At 40.8% G+C, this 25,748-nt stretch overlaps 1 protein-coding gene across 3 annotated transcripts in view; it reads left to right on the top strand.

Annotated features, from left to right (window-relative positions):
• The window catches only part of MARCHF3 (membrane associated ring-CH-type finger 3), a 155,339-nt gene extending 130,032 nt beyond the window's left edge, over positions 1-25,307 (top strand). For 2 of the 3 annotated variants that reach the window (XM_037802094.1, XM_037802093.1), the window contains exons 4-5: positions 17,542-17,751; positions 23,101-25,307. In XM_037802094.1, coding sequence (XP_037658022.1) covers positions 17,542-17,751; positions 23,101-23,259 — 369 coding nt within the window. In that variant the 3' untranslated portion in view covers positions 23,260-25,307. The remainder of the gene's footprint in view (positions 1-17,541; positions 17,752-23,100) is intronic. The other variant, XM_037802092.1, reaches the window with a different exon arrangement.
• Positions 25,308-25,748: the final 441 nt, after the last annotated feature.

Raw genomic sequence — 25,748 nt, 5'->3', positions numbered from 1 at the left:
ACTTTCAGTCCCCACTGACACACGTGTGTGCATGCTGACCTGAGGGTCGAGGGCTTCTTTACCAATTCCCAGCCTGTCCAAAGGTTAGATGTGCTTCCACAGGGGAAGGTTGAAAAGAAATGAGGATTACAGCCGTGGTTTCCTCTTGATATTGAATTTGTCTGTTAAATCCCAAGCTGTGCCAAATTGAGTGCTGGGATAGAAGAATGGCATTTCTTCTCTCTGCTTCTCTATTCTCTCTGGTCTGGTTGAGAAACAAACTTTTTTTTTTCTATTAAATTCAGTTTTATTGATATATATTCACATACCATGCAATCGTCCATGGTCCACTGTGATTTTTTTTTATTACTTTATGAAAATTTTATTTCTACTTTTTTTTAATTTTTTTTTGAGATTGTTAAGATACCATACAACTATCGAAGGATCCATAGTGTACAGTCAGTTGCCCATGGTACTACATACAGCTGTGCATCCATCATCACAATTTTTTTTTCAATTTTTAAAACAATTTCATTACTCCAGAAAAGAAATAAAGACCAAAAGATAGGAAACTCAGATCCTCCCATACTCCTAACCATGCCCCCCTCCATTATTGATTCATAGTTTTGGTATAGTACATTTGTTACTGTTGATGAAAGAATGTTAAAATACTACTAACTGTAGTATATAGTTTGCAATAGGTATATATATTTTTTCCCTGTATGTCTCTCTATTATTAACTTTTAGTTATGGTGACACAATTTGTTCTAGTTCATGAGAGAGATTTATAATATTTGTATAGTTAATCACGGACATTGTCCACTACAAGATTCAGTGTTTTGTACATTCCCATCTTTTAACCTCCAACTTTCCTTCTGGTGACGTACGTGACTCTGAGCTTACCCTTTTCACCACCTTCACACACCTTTCAGCACTGTTAGTAATTCTCATAACATGCTATTCATCACCCCTGTCCATTTTCAAACATTTGAGTTCACCGTAATGGTAAGCAACCACTCCCCATTCTGTAGCCTCATTTCTATATCCTGGTAACTTATATTTCATGTCTATGAGTTTACATATTATAATTAGTTCATATCAGATTGTTTACTTAGGATGGAATGTATAGTGTGTGAAGAAAACCATCTTAAAAGAATTGGGTTGACGAAGAAATCTTGAGGGCACTATGTTGAGTGAAATAAGACAGACACATAAAGGCAAATATTGCAGGGTCTCACTGAAATGAATTAATTATAATATGTAAACTCAGAGAAACAAACTTTTTGACTACATCACCCTATCAGAAGCCAGAAAATCATTCTTAGCTCCCAAGGAACTTTACATACCCTTTCTTTTTTCTTCTCATCTAGTTACTCGTTCTCCACATTTAAGTCTTCATTTTACTGGGTCATTATGTCACCAGTTTCCTATGAGATTTCTCCCAAGGGAGAGATGTTACTAGAAAGCTTCGTGAACTCAAAATTGTTACAAGCCTTCTTCCTTCTTTCACAAACAGTTGTGAAGTTTAATCACTCATAATGTATTTGTACATATTTGTGAAGTAAATTTCTTTAAAGAGTATCATCTGTATTATTCAGATTGATAAAAATTGTTTTGCCAGTCATAAAGGAAAATACTGGTTTTTCTCTTGAATTATTTGTATAACTTCCTCAACTTTTTGCTTCACTTTTTGACAGACGCCACAGACTTGAGGAATAATAAGAAAAGACCCCTGCCAGGTCTTCTGGCTTTGCTTGCCTCCTCCATTTTTCACCATTTTCTGCGCAATGTCTCATCACTGCCTACCATTCTTGAAGAGACAGGAACTATGTGAGATTGTTTGGGATAAAACTATTTCTTTGCAATCCATTATTACAGAGTTAGAGGGATGAATTTACACTGTGATGGATGTATGAAAAGAAAGTTATGTTTGTGTTTGTATAACACAAAAGAGAAAAATAAGATAGTTTTTGAAGCCTCTAGTTTAGAATACTGAAAAACAGATTTAATTCTTACATGTGCCATTTAAGAAAATGTATAAAAATGTTTGTAAAGATTGAGGTCAGATTGAAAAAAGGAAACACAAAATATTTTCTGCTTATTATTTTATCACCACTTTTCCTCCTGTGATGCTATTAGAAACAGAAGTTTGGAATAAATAGTGAAGTTCAAATCTTTTAGGGCTCTGAGGGAAAATTGGCACAATATGAAATACTGGCAAGTAGGAGCAGCAGGAAAGTTGTAGACTGGAACTTATATGCATGTAAGGACCTATATCTGAGAAGAATCAGTAAATGCAGGAATTGGGAGATGAAGGGAAAATGTTGCAGACCTTTCTAACCATTCGCCTACTTCTGTAGACTTGCTCTTTACATTATAGCTGGAGGATGATGGGGGAAAAGGGCTGGGGGCGCAGTGGAAGTGATAAAATGGCTCTATTGTTTTTCTAAATACTGGCTTATCTGCTTAAAATCAAGGACTTTAATTTTGAAATCAAGAAGCCATCCATTCATCAAAAGACATGCATTTGCAGCTGTCCGTAGGACATACCTGATAGATGTATATCTGAAAAATAACCCCATCTAAATGAGTATGTGGCAAAGCAAAAGGAGACATCTACAAACAGGAATTTAAACAAGATGGAGGGATTGTATATGGAAATCTACAGTACTCTTCAAAATCTTATTTTAACAAGAGAATTTTTTAGCAGATTTATCAGGATACAATACAAATACCACACACATATTAATTCACCCATTTAAAGTGTACAATTCAAAGACTTTTAATATATTCACAGAACTGTGTAACTATCACCATAATCAATTTTAGAACATTTTAATCACCCCAAAAAGAAATCTCACACATAAAGAAACCTTAGCTCTCCCTCCCCAATTCCCAATCCCCCAAGTCTTAGGCAACCACTAATCTACTTTCTGTCCTTGTAGATTTGCCTGTTCTGGACATTTCATATAAATATAATCGTATAACATAGAGTTCTTTGTGACTGGCTTCCTTCATTTAGCATAATTTTCTCAAGGTCCAGTCTAAGATTTTATACAAAATGTATCTTACCCTTCCTTGCTATAATTATATTTATTTCTGACTCCTTGTCATCAGCCTGTTTACCTTAATATGCTAGTACCACTGATAGATGTTATTTATTGGGCCCTTACGCTGAGCCAATGTTCTAGACACTTTAATCCTCTACTGTTTGTAGTATAACGATCTCCATGGTGAGGAAACCAGCATAGAAAGATTAATAGTTTTTTTCCCTCTTAAACTTTTGCCTTTTTCCTATCATAGTTTATGCAATGAAGGCCTCTTCATTTTGTTACTATTTTATGGAAGTCATTGTACATTCTTTTTTTTAATATTATCTGAATGTGTGCCATCTTCACTCAGTAAGAGTCCTCTTCTTCCTTTAAACCCATTAATTTAAGTTGATTGCTGTTTTTATTCTATTGCTCTGAATCATCTGAAAATATGCAATTAAATTTTTTAATCGCACATTTTGTGCCCTAGGTTTTTTTTAGTTATTTTTAATTTTTTGGCTGGGGTCCAAGGAGAAATGATGGATTCTCAGATAGCAATCAAATCCTAATGCCCAAATTCTTAAATTCTTCAAACCTCAGAAAGTTGGTCTAGACCAGGGAATGTCTTAAAACAGTTTAGGGAAATGCTCTAAAATTGTATGTACTTCTTTTACCCTTTCTTGAGTCTCAGATACTTTTGAAAATCTGATAAAAGCTTGAACCCTCTCCCCTGAAATTCATAGGCACCCAAGTGTTCAAACACAGTTTCATATAGTTTTCTGAATGCCTGAATCCTAGGTTAAGGACCCCGATCTAGAGCAATAAGTACATAAATTGCAAGGAAACACAGATTTTCCAAACATTTCTCTTGCACCCTTAAAATATCTCAAGAGTGAAAAGTATGGGAAGCATCTCAACACTTCACTGATGTTTCCACCAGCAAACTCCCCCTGCATGAGAACATGGCATTATGCTTTGGAGAGTGCTTTGACAGTGGATTTGATTTGCTGGTCTTAAAGGGAGAAATGGGTGATTCAGTTACACCCACATATAGGGACTGGGCTAGTTATTAACTTGGGTTCATCCATGGTTGGCGTGGTTCTATCATGGGGACACCTGAGGAGCACATGTCTCGGGATCACTCAAGCTAAAAATGTGTGTGGGTCTCCCAGTTGGAGAAGAGCTTTCCCACAGACAGCAACTGTGTTCATCCAGCTGGTCTCCCACTTGCCCTTCTGTAAATGCCAGTCCCTGAAGTCATGACCCAAGTTGTGGGCTGTTGCCCATTACCCCTTAGGAATATATTCCCTGAAGACAGCTTAATGAGATGTGCAGCAAAGTGGTCTGCAAACATTGAACATTATCAAGAAAAGCAGCACCTGCAAAATGGAAACTATTACCCTCCCCTCATGTAACACTGGGCATATCCTTCACCTGGTCTATTGATATTCTGGGCAACACACCTAATGCAGGATATCCAAAAAGTCCAGGGGAGCAGATGGCTGGGAAGGCCCAAGCTGGATGTGGGAAACTAATCTAGAAGTGAGGAGGCTAAGGAGCGGCATGTCTGAAATCTTGAAAATCATGAACACCAGACAATGTAACCTACAATGCATAGCATGTTCCGAATTACTTGAGTGACAGTGGGCTCCCTTTGAAATTTGAGAGCAGAGAGTTTCAAACAAAAATAAGGAGGTAAGCTGCACACTGTGGCTCATGAACTTAGGCCATTTCTTCAAGCATAGCCTTCAGAGTTCCAAATCCTTTAGTTGCTAGGATGTCCCTAATGACAGGAAAGTCAGCCAAGTTCCCGTAAATATTTGGGGCCCTTTGGGGCAGCAAAACACTGGGCTATAGGAATCGTGAATCTAAAAGTTCCTCTATTCTCATGGCTCTTCCATCTAGCAGAAGTTTTCCTCTTTCTCAAAGTGTTCCTATTCTTACTTTTGTCATACTTATCCCAGTATGTCTCTTTTATCCTCTATTTTACAAGTACATTGTATTTCATTAAAATCCCTCCACCATCCTCAGCTAAGATAGTTTTCATGCATTCTCACTATGCTTGAAGGCCACATATTTTTAAGTGTGGTCCCATTTTGAATCTGATTCCTCTATGTATATTCCTTTGAAAATCCCAGTTATCCAAGTGGAGATTTGTTGTCCTTATTGGTTTTATTCATCATGTTCTTCTTCTTTTTGTCCGGTATTCCCAGGGCTTAGGGTTCTTGCTTGGTACACTGTCCGGGTACCTTTTATCCCATGATCTTATACTTCTACAGGAAGTAATTATTTGTATGTTCAGAAACATGCAACAGAGTCAACAGAGAGCAGATCAACAGAGTGGGCATGAAACACTGGTGACCTGACAGTCTGGGGACTTCTGTGGAAAGCCAGGAGGGTGCTCAGTAAGAGTCAAAATGAAGCAGAGATCAGGGAATGGGAGCTGCTGTTTGTATCCTATTTATAAAAGACTGTGGTGTGACTCCATTGTCTCCCAAAGTAAATAATTTCTATTTTTGGCACTGTTCATTTTATCTATCAGTTTCTTCTGGAAAGTTCTGTTTTTTGGCTCTGCATCCTCTCTTTATGTTTCTGGCTTTACATTGATCACACAGGCTACATAATTCTGCAGTATCTTCTCGTATTTCAGATAAACTATCTCCATTTGGCTGTGATCACTTCTACTAATGATCCAAAATAATTACAGATAATTGATTCCCACTTACATCTGAAGTTGTAAGTGACTATGTAAAATTATTTTGCCATCTTATCCTGCTGTACTGCTAATCTAATCTTTGGAAAATTTCAAACTATTGGTGTGAGTGTGTGTAGCATTTGCTTAAATAATGCCAGAGCCAAATTATGTCATAGACACAAATACGGTATTTATAGAGCATTATAGCCCATTAATTGACTTATTGGTCTAAGTCCTCCAGGGACTTAAATCTCCAGGGTGTCCTTGAATATGACTTATACATCAGTCAAATCACAGTTGAGAATGCCAGAGTAACTACTAAGCATGTATCTGGGGCAAAAATTACTTTCACTGTATTAGATTAGAAGAGTCCAGATGTGCATATGTAGCATGTATATATTTCTGTTCAATGCATCTGACTTCTATCTGAAACATGCCTCTGGTTTAGAAGAATTTACATATTTCTTCAGTTAATGTTTATCAAGCATAAATTAAATGTTTTAGGAAATGAGAATATAGCTGTGAATAGGGGTGTAGAAGAATTTTTTATACTACTAGAGCTTACCTTCTATGGGAGAAAGTACAGAATAAACATAAATAAACAAGATTATTTCTGATAGTGATAAAAATTATAAAGGAAATAAAACAGGTTGTTGTGGTGTAGAATGGTGAGGGTCTGTGCTGTGGTTTGGGAAGGCTTCTCTGAAGAGGTAACAATCGAGCAGAGATACGACTGATGAGAAGGAACCAGCTGCAGAGAGAAAAGTTCCAGGAACAGGAAACAGCTGCTTCACAGGTCCTGAGGCAGGAGTTTGTCAGTTTGGTATTTTTGATACAGGAAGAAGCACTGCAGAGGCACATTGTATGAGAGACCAGAGGGCGTAGATTTGAGGTCCGTGGACTGCCTTTTTAGTCTGGATCACTTTTCAGAGTCATATTTTTAACTGCATAAAATAAAATGCATAGAAATGCAAAGGAAACCAATTACCTTAAAATATAGTTATCAAAATATTTAAAAGACAAAGTTGTGACATAAAATGTAAGTGCTTCTTTATTAACACATTAAATGACAAGATTTTATGGCAGATCTAATAACTAACTTTGAGGTAGCAGTATTGCAAGGTATCACCAACAGCTGTAATGTGCTGTAAAAACATCTGTGATTTCTACTGGCAACAATGTAACAGGTACCGCCAATACCACTGAGATTTTCTACGTAACTCAAGGAAATGCTAAATTTCAACTTGAGGTTATGAAAATTGTTCCCATCCAAATTCACAGATCCTGTGAATGCTTTCTACAGAGCCCTTGGGGTCTGTAAATCCCAGGATACAGACACTTGGGCTAAATCATGCAAGGCTTCATAGGCCATTGGAAGACATTAGACTAAGTGTGCTGGGAGCCACTGGGAAATGTTAATCAGAGCTGATGTTATCTGGCTGCTCTTCAGAAACTGGATTATGAGATCTCAGGAATGGAAGCAGTGAAGAGTTAGGAGGCTGTTACAGTGGTTTCTGTGAAAGACGAGATGGCTCTCTAGAAGTAGAGAGATGTGAGCATAGTGAAGATGTATTCTGGAAAAACTGACAGGACTTGCTGATAGATTGGATGTAGAGGAAGGAGGATGAGGAAAAGCATAAATAACGATGCTACTGAGATTGTTCACGAGAGCAGCCGGGTGTCGGTGTTGCCACGTGCTGGTATGGGGCAGCCTGCGAGAGGAAATCGGTCTGTGGGAGAGTCAGGATGGTGGAGGGTGGAATCCAGTGCCCTTTGTGAACCTTGTAAAGTTTGAGATGTTTATTACACAAATGGAGAGATACCAATACACGAGCCTGGAACTCAGAAGAGAGTTGGGCTGAAGGATGATACATACACTCTGTAGTTGAACCTGGTGTTTTGAAAGGAAGTGTGAACTTCAAGAGTTCTGTAGCATCACTCTAACAACTAGAGTGGATCCTTCACCACCCTTCAAAGCTGCACCTTCCTCACTCCTTTGAGGGAGACTCCTACTTCGACTACCCCAGAGAGGTGAAAGAACTTAATAAAGGTCACACATCATTTCCAGGGACCCCGGGTTGGGAATGGGGGACAACTGGAAGCAGTGTTCATTCTCCTGCCTCCATGCCAATGTTTTATCCCCTGAAGAGGAGTGCTTCTTTTCCAAATTTATCCACTGTTAAATGAACAGAAATTAGGATCAAGATTTTATGTAGTTTACGTAGTACAAAAGCAAGCTGAAGGAAAGCGTAGACAGAGCATTAGACTGGAGGTTTCAAATACCAGCTCCTCCACCACGTAACCTTGAGCAGGTAATTAACTTCACTGAGCCTGAATATCCTGACCCAAAAATTGAAATAATAATACCACCCAATGTTATTAAATTCAGTAAAAATATCTAACACATAATACACATTCAGTTCATATTTTTTATTTAACTAGAGTTATATAATTTTTAAATGGACAGTTGGTATTTTCTATTTCTCACATATTTCAACATAGTTTTCTTCTAGAATAAAATAGTACTTTTGACTAAAACAATACAAAGGACCTTGAATAATTGACTGGCTTTCTTTTGCTGTTTCATGACCAATGGAAGAATAGATGGTTTTCCATAGTTACTTGTATCTTAGGGAAAAAGCTGAAATAGAAATTACAGGTTTTTCACCTTTCACATTGTAGCAACAAAGCAATGTGCAGATAAAGTATTTCTCTTGGAAGCCTGAAACAAGCCATATATAAGAATTGCTGTTTCTAGTCTAGAAGACTAGTAGCAGTGAACTTGACAGTGACAACTTGATGTTTACATGCCAACAAAGTTTCTCCTTAACCAATCAATTTAATTGGTCTGACTAATATTCTAAGTTGATTTCTGATCAAGGCTAGTGACATTTCAGATGTTCATTCTTTTTCATTAAGCATCTACTATGTTCCAACACTATTCTTGGATCAGGGCATACAGAAACAAACAAAACAAAGTCTCCCCCTTGAGGAGCCTGTGGAGAATGCGGGGGTGTTCGCCTACCCCACCTCCATGGTTGCTGGCGGGACCGCGGACATGGGGGACTGGTGGTTTGATGGGTTGAGCCCTCTACCATGGGTTTTACCCTTGGGAAGACGGTTGCTGCAGGGGAGAGGCTAGGCCTCCCTATATTTGTGCCTAAGAGTCTCCTCCTGAATGCCTCTTTGTTGCTCAGATGTGGCCCTCTCTCTCTGGCTAAGCCAACTTGAAAGGTGAAATCACTGCCCTCCCCCCTACGTGGGACCAGACACCCAGGGGAGTGAATCTCCCTGGCAACGTGGAATATGACTCCCGGAGAGGAATGTAGACCCGGCATCGTGGGATGGAGAACATCTTCTTGACCAAAAGGGGGATGTGAAAGGAAATGAAATAAGTTTCAGTGGCAGAGAGATTCCAAAACGAGCCGAGAGATCACTCTGGTGGGCACTCTTACGCACACTTTAGACAACCCTTTTTAGGTTCTAAAGAATTGGGGTAGCTGGTGGTGGATACCTGAAACTATTAAACTACAACCCAGAACCCATGAATCTCGAAGACAGTTGCATAAAAATGTAGCTTATGAGGGGTGACAATGGGATTGGGAATGCCATAAGGACCAAACTCCACTTTGTCTAGTTTATGGATGGATGTGTAGAAAAGTAGGGGAAGGAAACAAACAGAGAAAGGTACCCAGTGTTCTTTTTTACTTCAATTGCTCTTTTTCACTCTAATTATTATTCTTGTTATTTTTGTGTGTGGGCTAATGAAGGTGTCAGGGATTGATTTAGGTGATGAATGTACAACTATGTAATGGTACTGTAAACAATCGAAAGTACAATTTGTTTTGTATGACTGCGTGGTATGTGAATATATCTCAATAAAATGATGATTAAAAAAAAACAAAAAACAAAAAACAAAGTCTCTGCTGTTGTTGAGCTTTAACTGAAATGGGGAACAAAAAATGAGAAAGTAAATATGTGCACACCAATGTTCGTAATGACATTATTCACAAGTGCCAAAAGATGGATGCAACCCAAGTGTCCATCAACCAATGAATGGATAAACAAAATGTGCTATATATATGTAACAGAATATTATTCAGCCATAACAAGGAATGACTTTCTGGTTCATGAAACAATATGGATGAACCTTGAAGACATTAGGTTGAGTGAAATAAGCCAGACACAAAAGGAAAAATATTGTATGATCTCACTGATATGAAATAATTAGAATAAGCAAACTCATAGAGTTAGAATCTAAAATATAGATTACCAGGAGCTGGGTAGGGGTTAGGGAATGGAGAGTTAATGCTTAATTTGTACAGAATTTCTACTGGGGTTGATTGTAAAGTTTTAGAAATGTATGGTAGTCATGGTAGCACAACATTGTGAATGTAATTCACAGCACTGAAATATATATCTGAATGTGGTTAAAAGGGGAAATGTTAAGTGTATATATGGTAACAGAGTAAAATTTTAAAATAAAATCCTTGGAACTATGCTACACAAACAGTGAACCCTGAGTTAAACCACAGACTATAGTTAATAGTACAGTTATAAAAATGTGCTTTTATCAATTGTAACTAATGTTCCACACGAAAGCAAGGTGTTAATAGGGTGTTATATGGGAACCCTATGTTTTATGCATTATTGTTCCATAAATGCACAACTTTTCTAATAAAGAAAAAGAATAGATAGATGATAAACAGATAGATAGATACTGATAGCATCTTTCAGCTGGATATTGTTTGCAGGTGGAGGGAGTGTTCAATGAGTAGGTGCCATTTGAGCTAAGACCTAAATGATGAGAAGGAGTCAGCCATGAAAGGATGTGGGCAAAGCACGTTCCCTCTATTATAATAGACACATATAAAAGTTGAAAATGAAGAGGGAGGAGTAGTAGATATGGTTAGAAAGGTAGGCAGAGATGAGATCAGGTCTTGTTGACCCAAGCAAAGAGGTGGGATTTTTCTTCTAAGCACATTAGAGGGTTTTAAGCAAAGGAGTAACATGATCCGATTTGCATTCTTAGAAGTTCACTCCAGCTGTTGTCTTGGAACAGGACTGTAGAGTGCCAGTTGGAGATTATGGTGGCCTGGACTAGGATGGTGGCAATAGGGCTGGAGAGAAGCAGCCAGATTTCAGATGCATGTTGAGTTGAGCCAGTAGGATTTACTGAAGGGCTAAATGTGTGGAATAAGACACAGAAAAGAATCAGGATGCCTGAACGACTGGGTGGATGGTATTGTCGTTACTGATATGGAAAAGATTTGGAGAGAAAAAGGGTTGTGAGGTGGGTGCTAAATCAAGAGTTCAGCTTTGGACAGATTAAGTTTGAGTTTTCTCTCAAGTCAATTGGTCATCTAAGTGGAGATGATGAGCAGGCTGTTGCATTTGTAGGTCTGGAGTTTTGGAGAGAGACCAAGGCTAGAAATTGACATTTTAGGGGCATGTGCTAATCTTCTGTAAGGTTCTCATTTGAGGTGCATGATTTCAAACCTCGTTTGATAGATATCTGGGACAGTCGTCTCCTTAGGTCCCCTGGAGTCAGAATTGCTTTCTGTGTGACTTCAGCTGACGTGGCATTCATTGACCTGCTGTGGAGTATAGAGATTTAAAACACTGGTAGCGTTTTATTTGTATTTGTTCTCTGCTTTGTTTCAAGTTAACTGTAATGCATGGTTTCCAGGTTTCATCTTCAGTTTTAAATCATAAAAAGTACCTGTCACATATCTTTTAATCATCGCACTGCCCGTTTCAAATTCCAGCTCCCTAGGCAAGCGAGACAGCTTATTGTAGGGTATGTTGGGCTTCTAGAATAAGCTATCCCAAGAAAGGCAAGCATTTGGTCAATAATGCTACCAAATGACAGATAAACCAGACACGCTCAGGCAGATAAACTCAAGTAAGAAAATACTGTAAGACTGTCCCTGCCCCCCAGCTTCCGCTCCTTCCCAGCTCCATAAATCTGTTATGGTTTCACTTTTAGCAGTTTATTTCATTCTCATGATGATTTCTGTTTCAGGAGATTCATGGGGAAAGTTGTAATCGATCAGTGCTATTAGCCACCAGAGTGTAGTCTAGTACAAACTAACCTGTAAGATGTCCTGTCTACATTGGGGATTTAAACAGATTAATTCAGAGCCTGGGAGGCAAAATCTAATGTCCTATAGCACTGCTTCCCCTTTATCTCCACCCACCAGTTAGGGATTTAATATACTGACATTATAATTAGATCCAAACCACAGTTAACCCACCTTGAAAATAACCGCTAGTGCCTGACTCACCTTGAATGTAAATTTACAGCCAGTGAATAATGCCGTGTCACTGGCTGATAGAAGGCTGGTTTAATTCCCTCTGCTCTCTCAGGCCCTGCAGTGCTGATTAGGTTGGGGGGTTTTGTTTTGTTTGCTTGTTGTATGTATTTCCAGAGGTACATCAATGTCAAGGTTTGGGACAAGTTAGTGATTGGAATGAGATCTCAACAAAAAAATAGGCAGCTCACTGCCAGGACTTTCAACAAGTATAGTCTCTGTCTGCTTCATGTTTTTGATGAAGCCAGAAAATAAAAGGCAGGAAGGGTGCCCTGGGCTGCCCACAGATCCTCTGGCTCCATGTGGGTGGGCCTGAAAGCTGGAAGATGTCATACAAGTTAGTATTCTCAATCATTAATCTTGGTGTGTTTTTTTTTTCATATTTTTTAATTGTAGAATATAACATATATACATAGAAGTGATAACTTTCCAAGTACAATTTAACAAGTAGTTAGCAAGTTTCAAAGAATGTTATGGGTTATAGTTCCACAGTTTCAGTCATTTCCTTATTGTTAAATATAACATATATGCAAAAAGGTAATATCTTTCAAAGTATGATTTAATACATAGTTATATAGGAAATTTCCAAAACTGTTATGAATTACAGTGCCATAGTTTCAATTATTTCCTTATTGTGAAATATAACATATATACAAAAAGGTGATAACTTTCAAATTACAATTTAACAAGTAGCTATAGAACAAATTTCAAAGATACTATGGGTTGCAGTTTCATCATTTCAATTCTTTCCTTCTAGCTGTTCTAATACCCTAGCAATTAAGAAAAGAAAATTATATAGAGATTCAGTATTCATAATCCTTTGTTAAATTCCATCTCGTCTGTTGCAACCCCTTCCTCTCGTTTAATCTCTTTCTAGACCTTCAGGGTTAACCACCAAGTATAAGCTGAAGACTAAGGTTAAACTAAAGGCTTGTCATGAATGGTATTTTAGCTGCAGAAGCTGTCCAGAAGTGGCAGGATAGTTTAATCGGCATCTCACAAGAGGGGAACCATGATAAGGAAATATTCCCTTTACATCCTGATTAGAACAATTCAGATGAGATCCTCCTTCTCCCCCTCCATCTACTACCCCTCTTTAAAAAAAAAAATAAAAAAATAAACCTAAAAATAATATAGTCTAGTTATGGGGACATAGTCTTTGAAGATAGACTGCATGGAACAAATCCAACCTTCTACAAGTTGCTTAACTTCTCTCTGCCTCAGTTTCTCTATTTATAAAATGTTGGTGCCAATGGTACCTCTCTCAAAGACTACAGAGGAGTAAATGAGTTATTTCAAGTGAGCACATAAGATTGTGCCTGGTATATATTAAGGGCTGGGTAGACACAAGCTATGATTGCTCATTCAACATTCATTAAGTACCTTCTGTGTGGCAGGCACCATGAGATAAAGTTGAGAGCCCAACCTCAAGGTAGATGAGAAGATGGACACACAAACAAGTCTGCCTTCTGCCTCTGCCTGCACACTTATTGAGCATTTAGGAGACGAAGATACTTCTACAGAATAGGCTTAATTCCCAGTGTATTAGAAATGTAACTGATGAGAAAGAAGATGTGTAAGAGAGCCAGCAGTGTAATTGAACAATAATTGAGATCGACCTTTTGTCTATTATGAATGAGGGAGGCCAAAATGCATGATGATGAAGCTGAGATTAAACACCCAGAAATTGGTCTTCACTGTGATTTAGTAAAAGAATTAAAATAGAACAAAGAACAGCAGCCTAGCATTGTTTTATAAAATTACCGTGATAAGATCGTAGCCAGCCAACCAAGCATTCAGCCACCCGTATTATCCAATAAAACAGCAAGACTACTGTGTCCCACTTAGCTGAAACTTTGCAAAAATCTAACACCCCCTCACACACACATAAAAGCGCCATTTGGTGCAGAAAGAAAATGTAAATATAGAAAGCAATCTCCAACACCAACTTGCCATCTACCTTTAGGTAAATTACTAAGCTTTCTGCTCCCAAATGTCCACATCTGTAAAAATTTTACATCTGTAAAAGGGGGATAACAGTACCATCTACTTCATGGTGTTGTGGTGAGGATTCAAAGAGACATTGCCCAATAAATCCCAGGCTTCTAGCACTGAGCCTACCCCATCCACAGCAGATGCTCAGAGACGGTTTTTTTCACTGAGTGAAACGACTCAGTGATGGTAGTTTCCTGTATACTCAGCGGCCTCCTGACTCCCCGGCTCTCCCTGTCTCTCCCTGTCTCTCGCTCCGTGTGTGTGTGCACATGTGTGTGCCTCTCTCTGTCTCTGTACATATTTGTACACAATATATACATGATTTTTTTACACAGTCAGCCATGTTCATTTAGAAAAACAAGAAGTTACATACAAAAAGAAAAAAATTAAAGACCATTCATAATTCCACCACCAAGAATAGCCACTATTGTGCTGGGTATCCTTCTGGTCTCTATCTGTGTAAATATACAAATATATATCATTACAAATACAGGATACTATACATTCGGCCCAGTAGAATTCTTCTTCTCTTAGGAAATATATCATATCAGTGAATATAGATATATATTATTTGAAATGACTACATGGTATTCTTTTTTAAGTAATTTTATGTACCCAGTTCCTTATCACTGGAAATTTAGGCTATACTCAAACTTTCTCTGTTATAAACCCTGCTTGTCTAGACATCCTTGTTCAGTGTGTTTGGAAACTTCAACAGTGGTTCTTACCACAGTGCAGGGTGATTTTTTTCTTAATTACAGATTATTACTATTGTTCTCGCTCACAGGGCCTGCATTTCTGTAAGAGATGCACAACACCTGTGGTTCTGAGGTAGCCACAGGTTTTAACATGAAAGTGCCTATTTAAAGTACCCCACACCTGAATACAACCAACAAGCAGCTGCTAAACCACAAAAATAATAATAATAATACAAATAGTGTTAATAAGGTGCAGAGTCCAGGTATTTGGTGATCATGGGTACATAGAATGACTTGGAAAATTTCCAAAGATCAAAGAACAGTTAGAAAACAGGAAACTGGAAGCAAGCAATGGTAATATCTAGTTTGCCTCAACATTTATTTTACATCAGACAAGTAGTGATTCATAATGACCGCTTCCAAACCTGAATCATTTCATTGGGTAAAGTCAAGGACCACATAGATAAGTGAAGTGCTAAGTCATTTTTAATAGGACGTATCCGGAATTCCCAGGCAAAAGAAGTTAATGGAAATCTCCAGCACTGAGGTCAGCTGAGGTCAGCGTGCCTGTGCACCTCTGCAGCATATTTATTGAGGACGTTTTATATAAGAGAATCAGATGAGGGTACAGAGAAGAGTATGCCGGGCTTCCACATCTGCTTCTAGGGAAAGCCTAAACTGTGAGGGAAGTTGCATAGCTACAGTTTGGGCACCCATGTTCAAGAGTCTGGATTTCTGAATGTCTTGCAATTTTAGTTTTCAAATATTTCACTGATTACGCATCTGAATAAGAGTAGAGAGATCTGGATGCTCTTCTCGGTTCAACCTCTGAATAACCTGAGCTCCTGTAAAATTGGGATAATAATGCCTGATTTCTGCTCTCTACTTCATAACAATAGTCACAGTATTTAGGCAAGAAAACATTAATTAATAAGAGCTCTTTGAGTTTCTTTAAAGCTGCTGAGATATCACAGATGATATGACAACACATGGCAGGGTTAATATCATTTGCACTTTATCATTTTGGCATTTATATTAAAGATTTATAATGCTGTATTTATATTTGCAGACAATTCAACTTCCCATTATCTGTTTTTTAACATTATTCATGTCCATTTTTGAGCTGAGGTAGACTTCTTTCAGAATCTCATGCCATTTCTAAGGTGGGTTATACATGGAAAGTGGTATGTTGGAGATTAGAAGTCATTGAATGTTTGCCTAATACAAACATTCAAGAAAGGGCAACTCCTAGAAAACTTTCTTCCTTACCTTTACCTCCTGCCTCTTCTGCTCACTGCTCAAGGCTTTTGCTAACCCTTACACTGCTCGATCCTCAACTTGCTTGCCCTCTTTGTAGCTCTTCCTGTTTCTTCCTTCTTCCTTGAGCATAGCTTTCCCTCCCCTCTCCAGTCAGCCCCACCCACTCTCGGCTTCCCTGTCACAGTCCTTTCCCTTCTGACAACGGTTTTATGGAGTTGTCACCCTGGCCACTTGGGGTGTCTCCTCAGCAGCCTCAGTGTTCCTGTTTGGAGAGTCAGCCCACAGCACTGCTGGGCATGCTTCACAGGCGGACAACACCAGGCCCCTGTTTGCTGGTTGTGGGGACAAGATGAAAAGAGAGCTACCATGTGTCTCTCCCCACCCCACCCCATCATCTGTGTTTGACCTCTCTCCTTCTCTGGATTTCTTGGCTTCTGTTGTCACTCCATGAGACAGTGAAATGGGAATATCAAATTACTTGGGGACATGTTTCAATGCTAATATGAAGAAAAACCACCATGCCTCATAACCACCATCTATTGGTACCAATATATAAGCATTTTCCTAGAGTTGATCATGGAAAACAGTTCAGCAGGTGTTCAGCAACTTTGCACATGAAAGGACAACTACCCTGTTTCTCTTACTAGAGGAATTCTCATCTCAACTCTTTCAGCACACTTGGAGTTTTCCTCATCCTGTTTGGGATTGATTCAGTCAAGATGGTGGCACAATTGAGATGTCCATGATGGTCCTGAGTGAGGAGGTTCAGTCATACGGATGCATTTATTTCACTGAGAAACAATGTGTGACAACATATGCAAAGTGCTGTGAATCAAAGAAGCTCCCCTGAGCTTTGGTGTTCAGGGATTTTATTGGAGGCCAGTCACGTAGACATGCAGCACCTGTGAAACTGATCTCAGCTTCTCATACACCAGATTCCCAGAGCAAAACCAACTATTGACCATAGATCACATTGTTAACTTAAAGCTGTCTGTCAGGCTGCTACCATTTGGCCTGGCCCAAGGCCTTAGGCATACAAAAACACTCTTATCAGGCAGAATATTCTAAGGGCCCAGAGCTGATCTTGCAGGGGCCATACAAGGGCCAGTCCTGAAGATAGGCCTTCCTTGGGAATGTGCAGGGTTTGAGCAACCCAGGCCTGCTGAGTTAACCCTTTCCTGCACATATCCCCAGGGTCAAGACTCTGGAAGACTTTGGCTACATGGCAGACCTTCTCGTACCTCAGCTGTTATCTAGGGTAACATCCTCTCTACCTTCCACATAGGGGTGTTTGTAATTAAAAATAATAGCCATTGAACTATACTCAAAAAAGTCATCCATCTACAGCAAGTACACTGTAAATTATCATTATTATTATCATAATCACTATTATTCACACGATGGGGACATGGGAATGAAGCCCTAATGCTTCCTTGTGATCTCAGAACAGATCAGAAGTGCCTTTCTCCAGATTCTGAAGGCAAAGACAACTTCACAGTAGTGTGTCTCCACTCCACCCTGGCATTTAACGTTTTCCCTTGCTTTTCTCTGTCTCCCTTTCTTGGCAGTGGCTCAGAAACCCAGGTCCCCAGCATGAGAAGCGGACTCTGTTTGGAGACATGGTGTGCTTCTTGTTTATAACTCCCCTGGCCACGATCTCGGGCTGGCTCTGCCTGCGGGGCGCCATGGACCACCTGCACTTTAGCAGTCGGCTCGAAGCCGTTGGACTGATTGCACTCACTGTCGCACTCTTCACTATTTACCTCTTTTGGACACTAGTAAGTATGGCCCAGGGCCCAGGGGTTCAGGCCAGCGAGAGCTGGCAGCTCCACAGCTGGCCCAAGCCTTCCCTCTTGTTTGTAGCACATCTCACCTGCCCAGTTGAAGAGAGACCTTCAAATGCTGGTAGGAGTGTGCGATTTATTACTGTGCATGAGTGTGTGTGTGTGTGCGTGGATGTGCACTGCTACAGGGAGAGCAGACCAAACAAAGGAAAAGCCCCAACTTCTGCGAGCCCATCAGTCAAACACACACCCAGACATTTCTGTCCTCTAGTCATCTAGGATTCCATTTGTGGTGAGGCATGGTGGTTTCTTTCTTTTGTTTATGTTTCTGATTTTTGCTGGGATTGTAGTTTATTGTGACTGATGCACTTGGCCACCGTTGCTGTCACTGCCTTGTGTAGATCATGAATCCTTCCTGCTGGTTATTTTTTCTTATGTCCTGACACAGCCTAAAGTCTCTGTTGGACATGGAGCTGCACTTTGCCTAATCATTATTCCGTGTGTTGGGATATTGACTCTGCTGCCCATAAAAACACTGATTTATCTAGCTGAGAAGCTACCACCAAAGGAAAACCATTTCCCAATAAGTGTTCTTGCAGTATATGAGAAGTAATTTTTAAACATCTTTTTTCTCATTCTTTCAACTTCATGCAGAAAGCTGTTAGCTGAGCACCAGTTGGCAGCACCCACAAAGTGCAACATTTGATCTCTCCCTTTATGCTTCCCCCTGGGACCTGCAGGGAAGGACGTCACCATCCTTCAGAATATTTTCAGAAAGCAGGTCACATGCTTCCTGGCATTACTCTCTCCTGTGCCTGCTCATTTATAATCTGAGCATGTTCCATTGTTAGTCAATATGTATTTCCTGTCTGAAATGTTCCATTCCCATAGCACAGTGTCAGCATGCGGAAATTTCTTCTGGATCCCATACTCTCCCCCTACCTCCTCTGACTCTCCAACTCTGTTCCATCAGCCACAATTCCTACTACCCTGACCACAACCCCTGTTCATTTCCCTCTTATTCATCCTGTGGCTCTTCCATCTCTGTACCTCCTCTCAGATTAGGGCTCAGACAGTAAGGAGGGCCATTTCCATCTCCATAAGAGGAGCATGATTTAAGCCTTGGTAAGTAAGTGAGGAACTTTATCTGAGTCCTTTGGTTAATTTAGACATTATGTTCCTAGGCTAATAAAGCCCCAGGCAAAACTACGGTGCCTCCTTTAAAAGTCCACACTTCCAAAAGTGTGTCCTGGTTCGTTGTGAATCAGGCAGTTAAGCTGATCCAGAGGCTGAAAAGTAACTGGGATGGAAGGAGGTTTAGAAATAAATTAAATAGCCAAACTTGCCCTCTGTAGCTTCCAGTCAACTATACCACCTTGGGGAAGTCATTTCATTTATCTGAGCCTTAGTATCCTCATCTGTGAAGTGGGGATGACAGTAACACCTGTCCCTGCAAACTTCCCCCTGGAGCTATGAGATTCAAGTGAGAGAGTACCCAGGAAAGTACTTTGACAAATAATTAAGTGTAAGTTTTTGCTATGTTTAGAGGTTTACTATTCTCTGATCTTTTTCTCAGGAGAGTCTCTAGGATGAAGGATGGATGGAGGTGTAGACCTCAATATTTTGCTTTCGTAATCAAATCAAGGGCCTTTGAAAACTCTGCTTTGTAAAGCAAACATTTACCTAGCAAGAAAGTAAAAAAGTACGAGGGAGGAGAAGCAGCAGATAGAGAGAGAAGAAAGGAAAAAAGAGAGAGACATGGTCCATCTCAGGTGAACGAAAGTTTTGGGTGGGAAAGGTACCTAGATTAGGCCTTTTTTAGGAGAGGGTTAATATACTTCATTGCAGAGATATTTCCAAGGGGCAGTGCTGCATAGTGAAAAGTGCATGCATTTAGAATCCAAGACCTGGGTTTGAACCCAAGATAATAGCATCCTAATAGCTGTATAACTTCAAATAGGGTACTTAATCTCTTGGATCATCCTCCCTCACGCAAAAACTGGAGGAAGTAAATGATAACCTCTGGGTCAGTGGGTTATGTGAGGATTAAGTGGCATAACATCTATGAACATCTATCAAAGTGCCTGGCATAATGCTAGAATGGAGTCTACAAAATAAAGCTTGGTTTGCTTCCAGTGGCTTCCCTGCTCCCCGCAGCCCCCACCCTCCCTCAGCCCTCTATAAAATGCAAAGTAGCAGGAGGGAAAGAAAGGCACTTCTCCCCTTTGACTGGTGTGAAAAACATGCTGCAGAGTTAGTGCAATAGATTACTGAATATAGAATAACTCCTTCCCAGATAAATGCTATACCGAACAGCCCTGGCAAGGGCTGTAATTCAGAAGCTGACAGTACTTGGAAACTGCCCTACGGCAGAAACCCATTGTCAACAAGCTGCCGGGCTTAGGGGGATCTGCTGTGAAAGTGTCTTAGATAAACAAACACGGTGTCAGTCCAAGCCCTGGCTCCTCTGAGGAGCGGGTCCTGGAGGGCCTCACCGGGTGCTGTGGAGAGGGACAAGTACTCAGGCTGAGCACTTCAGAGTGCCTTTGGAGTTTCTCTCTGCCACACACACCACAGGGAGTTCTGCCTTCTGGAACCTGCCGTGTGGGAGCACAAGCGTCTGGAGGATCCAGGAAGCTGAGGCCACAGCCATTTCCACGCTGAGTGCTCAGGGGAAAGGTGCCCTGGAAACTTTGCTGCTCATGTCACTAATGACTGTACTTCCTTTTTTCCTATTGTGTTTCGTTGGGGTGAGGGATTTTCGAGGCATAGAGAAGGGAACAGGCGCTAACCTAGATGCAGGCATTAACCCAGGACAACTGCGAATCTGTGGTCCCTTCTGCATCAGGGTACCCTCCTGTATTTTCCCTCATAAGGCATCATCCTCATATCATGCTTTCTTCTTATTGATTGAATTTGCCTGCAGACTGTGGGTGGTTAACAGCACTTAAAATAGATTAATACATAATGAGAACTCATTTGTTTACTTAAACAAGTGGGCTGATTTTTGGGTTTCCTGGCCAAGGAACCAGGGGACTTGCTAGGTTGTTGACTCCCTAAGTTCCTTAAAGCTGTGCTTCTCAAGCTTGAATGTGCATGTGAATCACCTGGGGATCTTGTTAAAAAACAGACTGGTTCATAGGTCTGGGCTGGGGCCCAATTTCTGGAAGTCTAACAATCTCCCAAGTGAGGCAGAGCTGCTGCTGGGCCACAGACCACAATCAAGTAGCAAGGCCTTAGAGCAAAGAGCCCAACCTCTTTTCTTTTTCCAGTTTCTAAAAAGGGGGCTCACAAAATTGTCACCTTCTTTTCCATATTAAACACATGAAGAATAGCATGCCAGGAACTAACACATGTGCAGGCCACCAGGGAAGGTGCTGTGCAGGCATGATCGCAGATTTCATGATTCATGTTTTACAAACGAGGAAACTGCAGCTTGGAAATGGCAAATAACTGCCCCCAAATCACAGTCACTAAGTGGAGGAAGAGGATTCAAGCCCAGTGTACCTGGCCCACGACCTGCTTCCTGGGTAGTTGGAGGTGGCTGCCTGCATTCTCCCCAGAGCCACTTTTCTGCTTGCTGCTGCCGAGCGTGCACAGCTCTTTAACCTCATGGAGGAAGGGACTCTCAATTTGAAACTCAGCCTTCCTGTACTGTTTCCAGATTCCAGACTTCTTGTATTGCCAAAGCTCTTCATTAAGCACTTGTCTGTGTTCTCTTTGCTGCCCTTGGCCCTGAACAGCAGACTTTCCAGTGTGCCTCTCTTACGTTCATGGGCAGAACCAAGCAGCAGCAGTTATGAGAGAATCAAGTTTAAAAAAAACAAAAACAAAACAAAAAATGGACCCACTTTGGCATGCTAGGGGCTTTCTGGAAAAACACATCTGTGTGAGTTTAAAAGCTTCTATTTTCATGCCCAAATCTCTCTGGCACTCAGCCTGTGGCATCTGCTTTCTAGCCTCAGAAATTTGAGCAAGTGGCCTTGAATTTCATAATCCTGCTATGAAGAATAACAAGACTTCATTGGTCTAAGACCTGTGCTCTCCTCTGCTTCCAGAAACACTGAGCTCAAACCATCAGATCAGCCTACTTTCTGGCCACTGTGGATCCTGTACTAGATAGACCCTGCCTACCTCCAGATGATTAAACAGCTCAGAACCTGGATAATTTGTCATCCTGAACTCAAGGACACTTCCTTCCTAGCACTCACGTAGCCATCTGGATTCACTCAAATTAGATCCTACCCCCATTTTAAAGGCAGTTTTCTACACGTTCAAAAGGCTCTTTAATTTCCTGGGCGGTCCGTCAATGCTTTATGCTAACCTTCTCCAAAGCAAACCACAGATTTAAGTTTCTCAGTCCAGTATATGCACATGAATTACAAGTACTGTTTGGGCATAGTTGTCACAATTGACCATAGGGTTTGCTGCTCATCTGTCAGGTATTATAGAAGAGAGGTTTAAGTTTAAAGCAGTGTGTTGCAACCTGTAAGGGAAGGGTGTTTATTTACTCACTCACTCAGCAAACTCTATTGAGCAACCTACTAAGTCCCAGACACTGTGATAAGTGCTTGGCATGCACAGATGATACAACCTGAGCCCTGCTCTCCAGATTCGTCTGGTGTAGGGGAATAGACAAAAAAGTAAAGTGATGTGCAGTGCACTCAATGCCATGCCAAGGTGGACACGAGGTACTCTGGGTGCCATGGGAGTCGAACTTGACCCAGCCTATCGGGAATCAGATTGGAGCTGGAGGCAATTAAAGATCACTCATCAGGGCATCTAGTACAATCACACAGGTTGTCTGCTTCACAACACAAAGGGTACCCTTCATGTCAGTCAGGTGAATGGGGTCCTCTGAGTTGTGCAGTGTATAACCTGCAGGAGTGTACGTGAAGCCCTAGCATCCCGCTCATTTTACAGAGAAGAGCCAGGGACCAGAGAGGCACTCAGCCCAAGTTCACTCGGCTGGGCAAGGGCTGGCGCTATGCACTCTGCCTGGCTACATCCGGCCAGCTTTCTTCTTTACAACTGAATACTACTAGGCTGAAAATAAATCCATACTTCGAAAGAACCTCATTTTCCTATTCATATCCTGATTTTACCCAATTTGAGGAGGAACAAAGGGAAGCTACCCGTGTGATCCCTATCCCTACACGCACGTGGGTGCCCTTTGGTCGGTGCATGAATCTCCCGGGACTGCTGCTTTCTAGAGCAGTTTTGCCTGGGTTCTTGCCCAACCATGCTGCTGCCAGCTGTTTTAAATGTCTTATTTCTTTCTTGGATTGACTGTCAACTTCTGCTTACCTGAAACCTTCCCTTATTTTTCCTTTCCCACCCCAGGTGTCATTTAGGTACCACTGTCGATTGTACAATGAATGGCGTCGGACCAATCAGAGGGTGATTCTCCTTATTCCAAAGTCAGTCAACATACCTTCTAACCAGCAGTCCTTGCTGGGCCTCCACTCAGCCAAGAGGAACTCAAAGGAGACAATTGTCTGATGTTCGGGTGATTCGTTGGCTGATTAGTTGTTTGGGGTTTGGAAATTTTGGCACTGGGGCCATGCACTGAGCCACCCCAAACCCTTCCTTAACCCTGAGGGTCTAAGAACATCCAGAGTAATGTTAGCACATTGCCCCGAGCAACGAACTCTGCCAGAAGAAAAGCAAATGCTGTTTTACTTCAAATCATGGATGCTGCAATCATATGATATTTGCTAAGCTGCCAAACATGTTTATTTAGCAGATACTGTATGGAATTTTCTGAACACCTCTGAAACATATAAGGAAGGCTGTCCTGCTAAGGATGCAATTCTTCCTTTTTTTATTACTATTTCGAATATATATATATATATATATATTAAACTTAGATGATAATCAAAATTGAAAAGCCAATGTAAAAATCAGTTTCTTCATTTGGATGGGTTTTGTTTGGGTTAGTTTATTTGTTTCTCGTTTTTTATTGTATATTCTTTGGGGTAATTTGATGGCTCAAGTGGTCTTTCTCATCTCGTTCATGTCTCTTATTCAAAGAGACAGCATAACAACTGCAGATGTTTGACTTGAAATAGGTTCAAGTCATATTTGAAGGATGTTTTCTACTAAACTTCATTTAATTATTCCATTTTTAAAGAAGAAAGGTGTGGCAATTCTCCCCATGGAGAACTGTTTATTTAAATACCACTACGGAGAAAAAAAAAAATTATGGTGAGAAGCACGCTCCTTTTCAACTTGTTTGGTACTGACAGCTGATAGAAGCTATTTTCTAATAATAAATATATTGTGTGTGAAAGACAAACCCCACTGATTGCAATACTCTTTTTGTATCATAAGACCTGTGAAGCTTCCTAAAGTAGCTTTGAAAAAGAAAAGAAAGGAAAAAAAAAAAACACCAAAAAGGTTGGTGTTCTTACTTCCATTGTATTTAGTACATGTTTTAATTCTGCATCCGTAATGAACTGGAGAATCATTAGACATTTCTAGGAACCCTGGACCTGCTTTGCATATAAAGTAGCATTCCCATTGCTCTATTGAATGGCTGGCTTGACAGGTAGATGTGGCAAAAAAGCCTGTCCTAGCAGCCATGCGCTTAGTCTAAGACCCCTCTGTTTGATTTTCCAAAAAAAGAGCCCCACACTGTGCCTCCCCCAACCATGAGCCAATTCTGTCAGAGGCTGAAATAGACTTTCTGAGGCTTCATGTGCCTCTTTTGTCAATCGCTTTGTAAAGGGTCAGATCTGCACCCTGCATTTGTGTGTCCACTGAAACCAGGGAGGGATGTGTCTGAAGGAAACCACATGCTCGGGGTGGCACTCAGGCTGCCAGCCGTCTGCCCACCCAAACGAGCATGAGCAGAGGGTGGAGCACAGCTTCAGGGTATGCTTAAAATATGGATTTCTACAATATGACCCACATTCTAAACATCGCTCCAGCATCTGCCTTGTGCTCCCCAGTTGGGAGAGCAGAAAGTGCAAAGGAACTGATAGCCAGGAGGGTAACAGTTTTTGTCTGCAGATTGATCAGGCCGATGCAGGTGTTCTCTTTGTCAGCCGAGCCCTCCATTCACAGCCTGCTCCCGCGCTGCCTGGGGAGGGGAACAGCTGGACCGCCCTATGCTGCAAAACTCAGATGTGCTTTATGGCTTGTGACAATAGATTTCCTCTCCACCACGCTTCACTTCGACACTTCAATCCCAGTAATATACGCCTCAGCCCTTCTGTTTACTCAGCCCTGCTCACCCCTCTGGGCTGTCATTAGCTGCGCCACCATCATCCGTTTCTTAATTGACCTTTTTAAAATGCTGGACACCACTGGCTGCATGCAGCTGTCACACATTAAATTTCCAGAGCAGAGAGTCCAACTTGGTGGCTTGTAAGTTGCAGCCCTGTAATAAACTTGAAAAATGGCATCCACCCAGACTTGGTCTCTGAGTTGTCAGATTAAGCAGTGATACCTGTCATCCAGAGAGCACAGACATTCGGGAGAGGACCATTCCCTTTCTCCTCCCTCCTTCCTCCATGAATCAAAGATGTGGAGGGTTCCCAGGATCATTTCCTGTTGAGGTTGGCTGCAGAGAATCCCTGCCTTCTTGGTTCATAAAGGGAGATATAATGACGCCACATATCACAGGCAGGCAGGTCCCAGGCAGCCGCCGGGGCTGTTGTGCTGGGAAGGGCTGGCGTGTTAGTACTGTTCCATGCCTCTTCCCTGTGTTTTCTTTTTTTTAACTTTTTTTCCTTTATTAGAGAAGTTGTGGATTTACAGAACAATCATGCATAAAACACAGGATTCCCATATGCCACCCTATTATTAACACCTTGCGTGGGTGTGGAGCATTTGTTATAAATAATGCTAGAACATTTTAATAATTATACTATTAACTTTAGTCCATGGTTTAACTTAGGGTTCGCTGTTTATGTAGTGTAGTTCCATGGGTTTTTTGTTTTTTTTTTTAATTTTATTCTGTTACCGTATACAGAATCTAACATTTC

The sequence above is a fragment of the Choloepus didactylus genome, chromosome 13 (genome assembly GCF_015220235.1).
Source record: "Choloepus didactylus isolate mChoDid1 chromosome 13, mChoDid1.pri, whole genome shotgun sequence".
NCBI classification, from domain to species: domain Eukaryota; kingdom Metazoa; phylum Chordata; class Mammalia; order Pilosa; family Megalonychidae; genus Choloepus; species Choloepus didactylus.
This window is presented reverse-complemented; position numbering and strand designations above follow the sequence as displayed.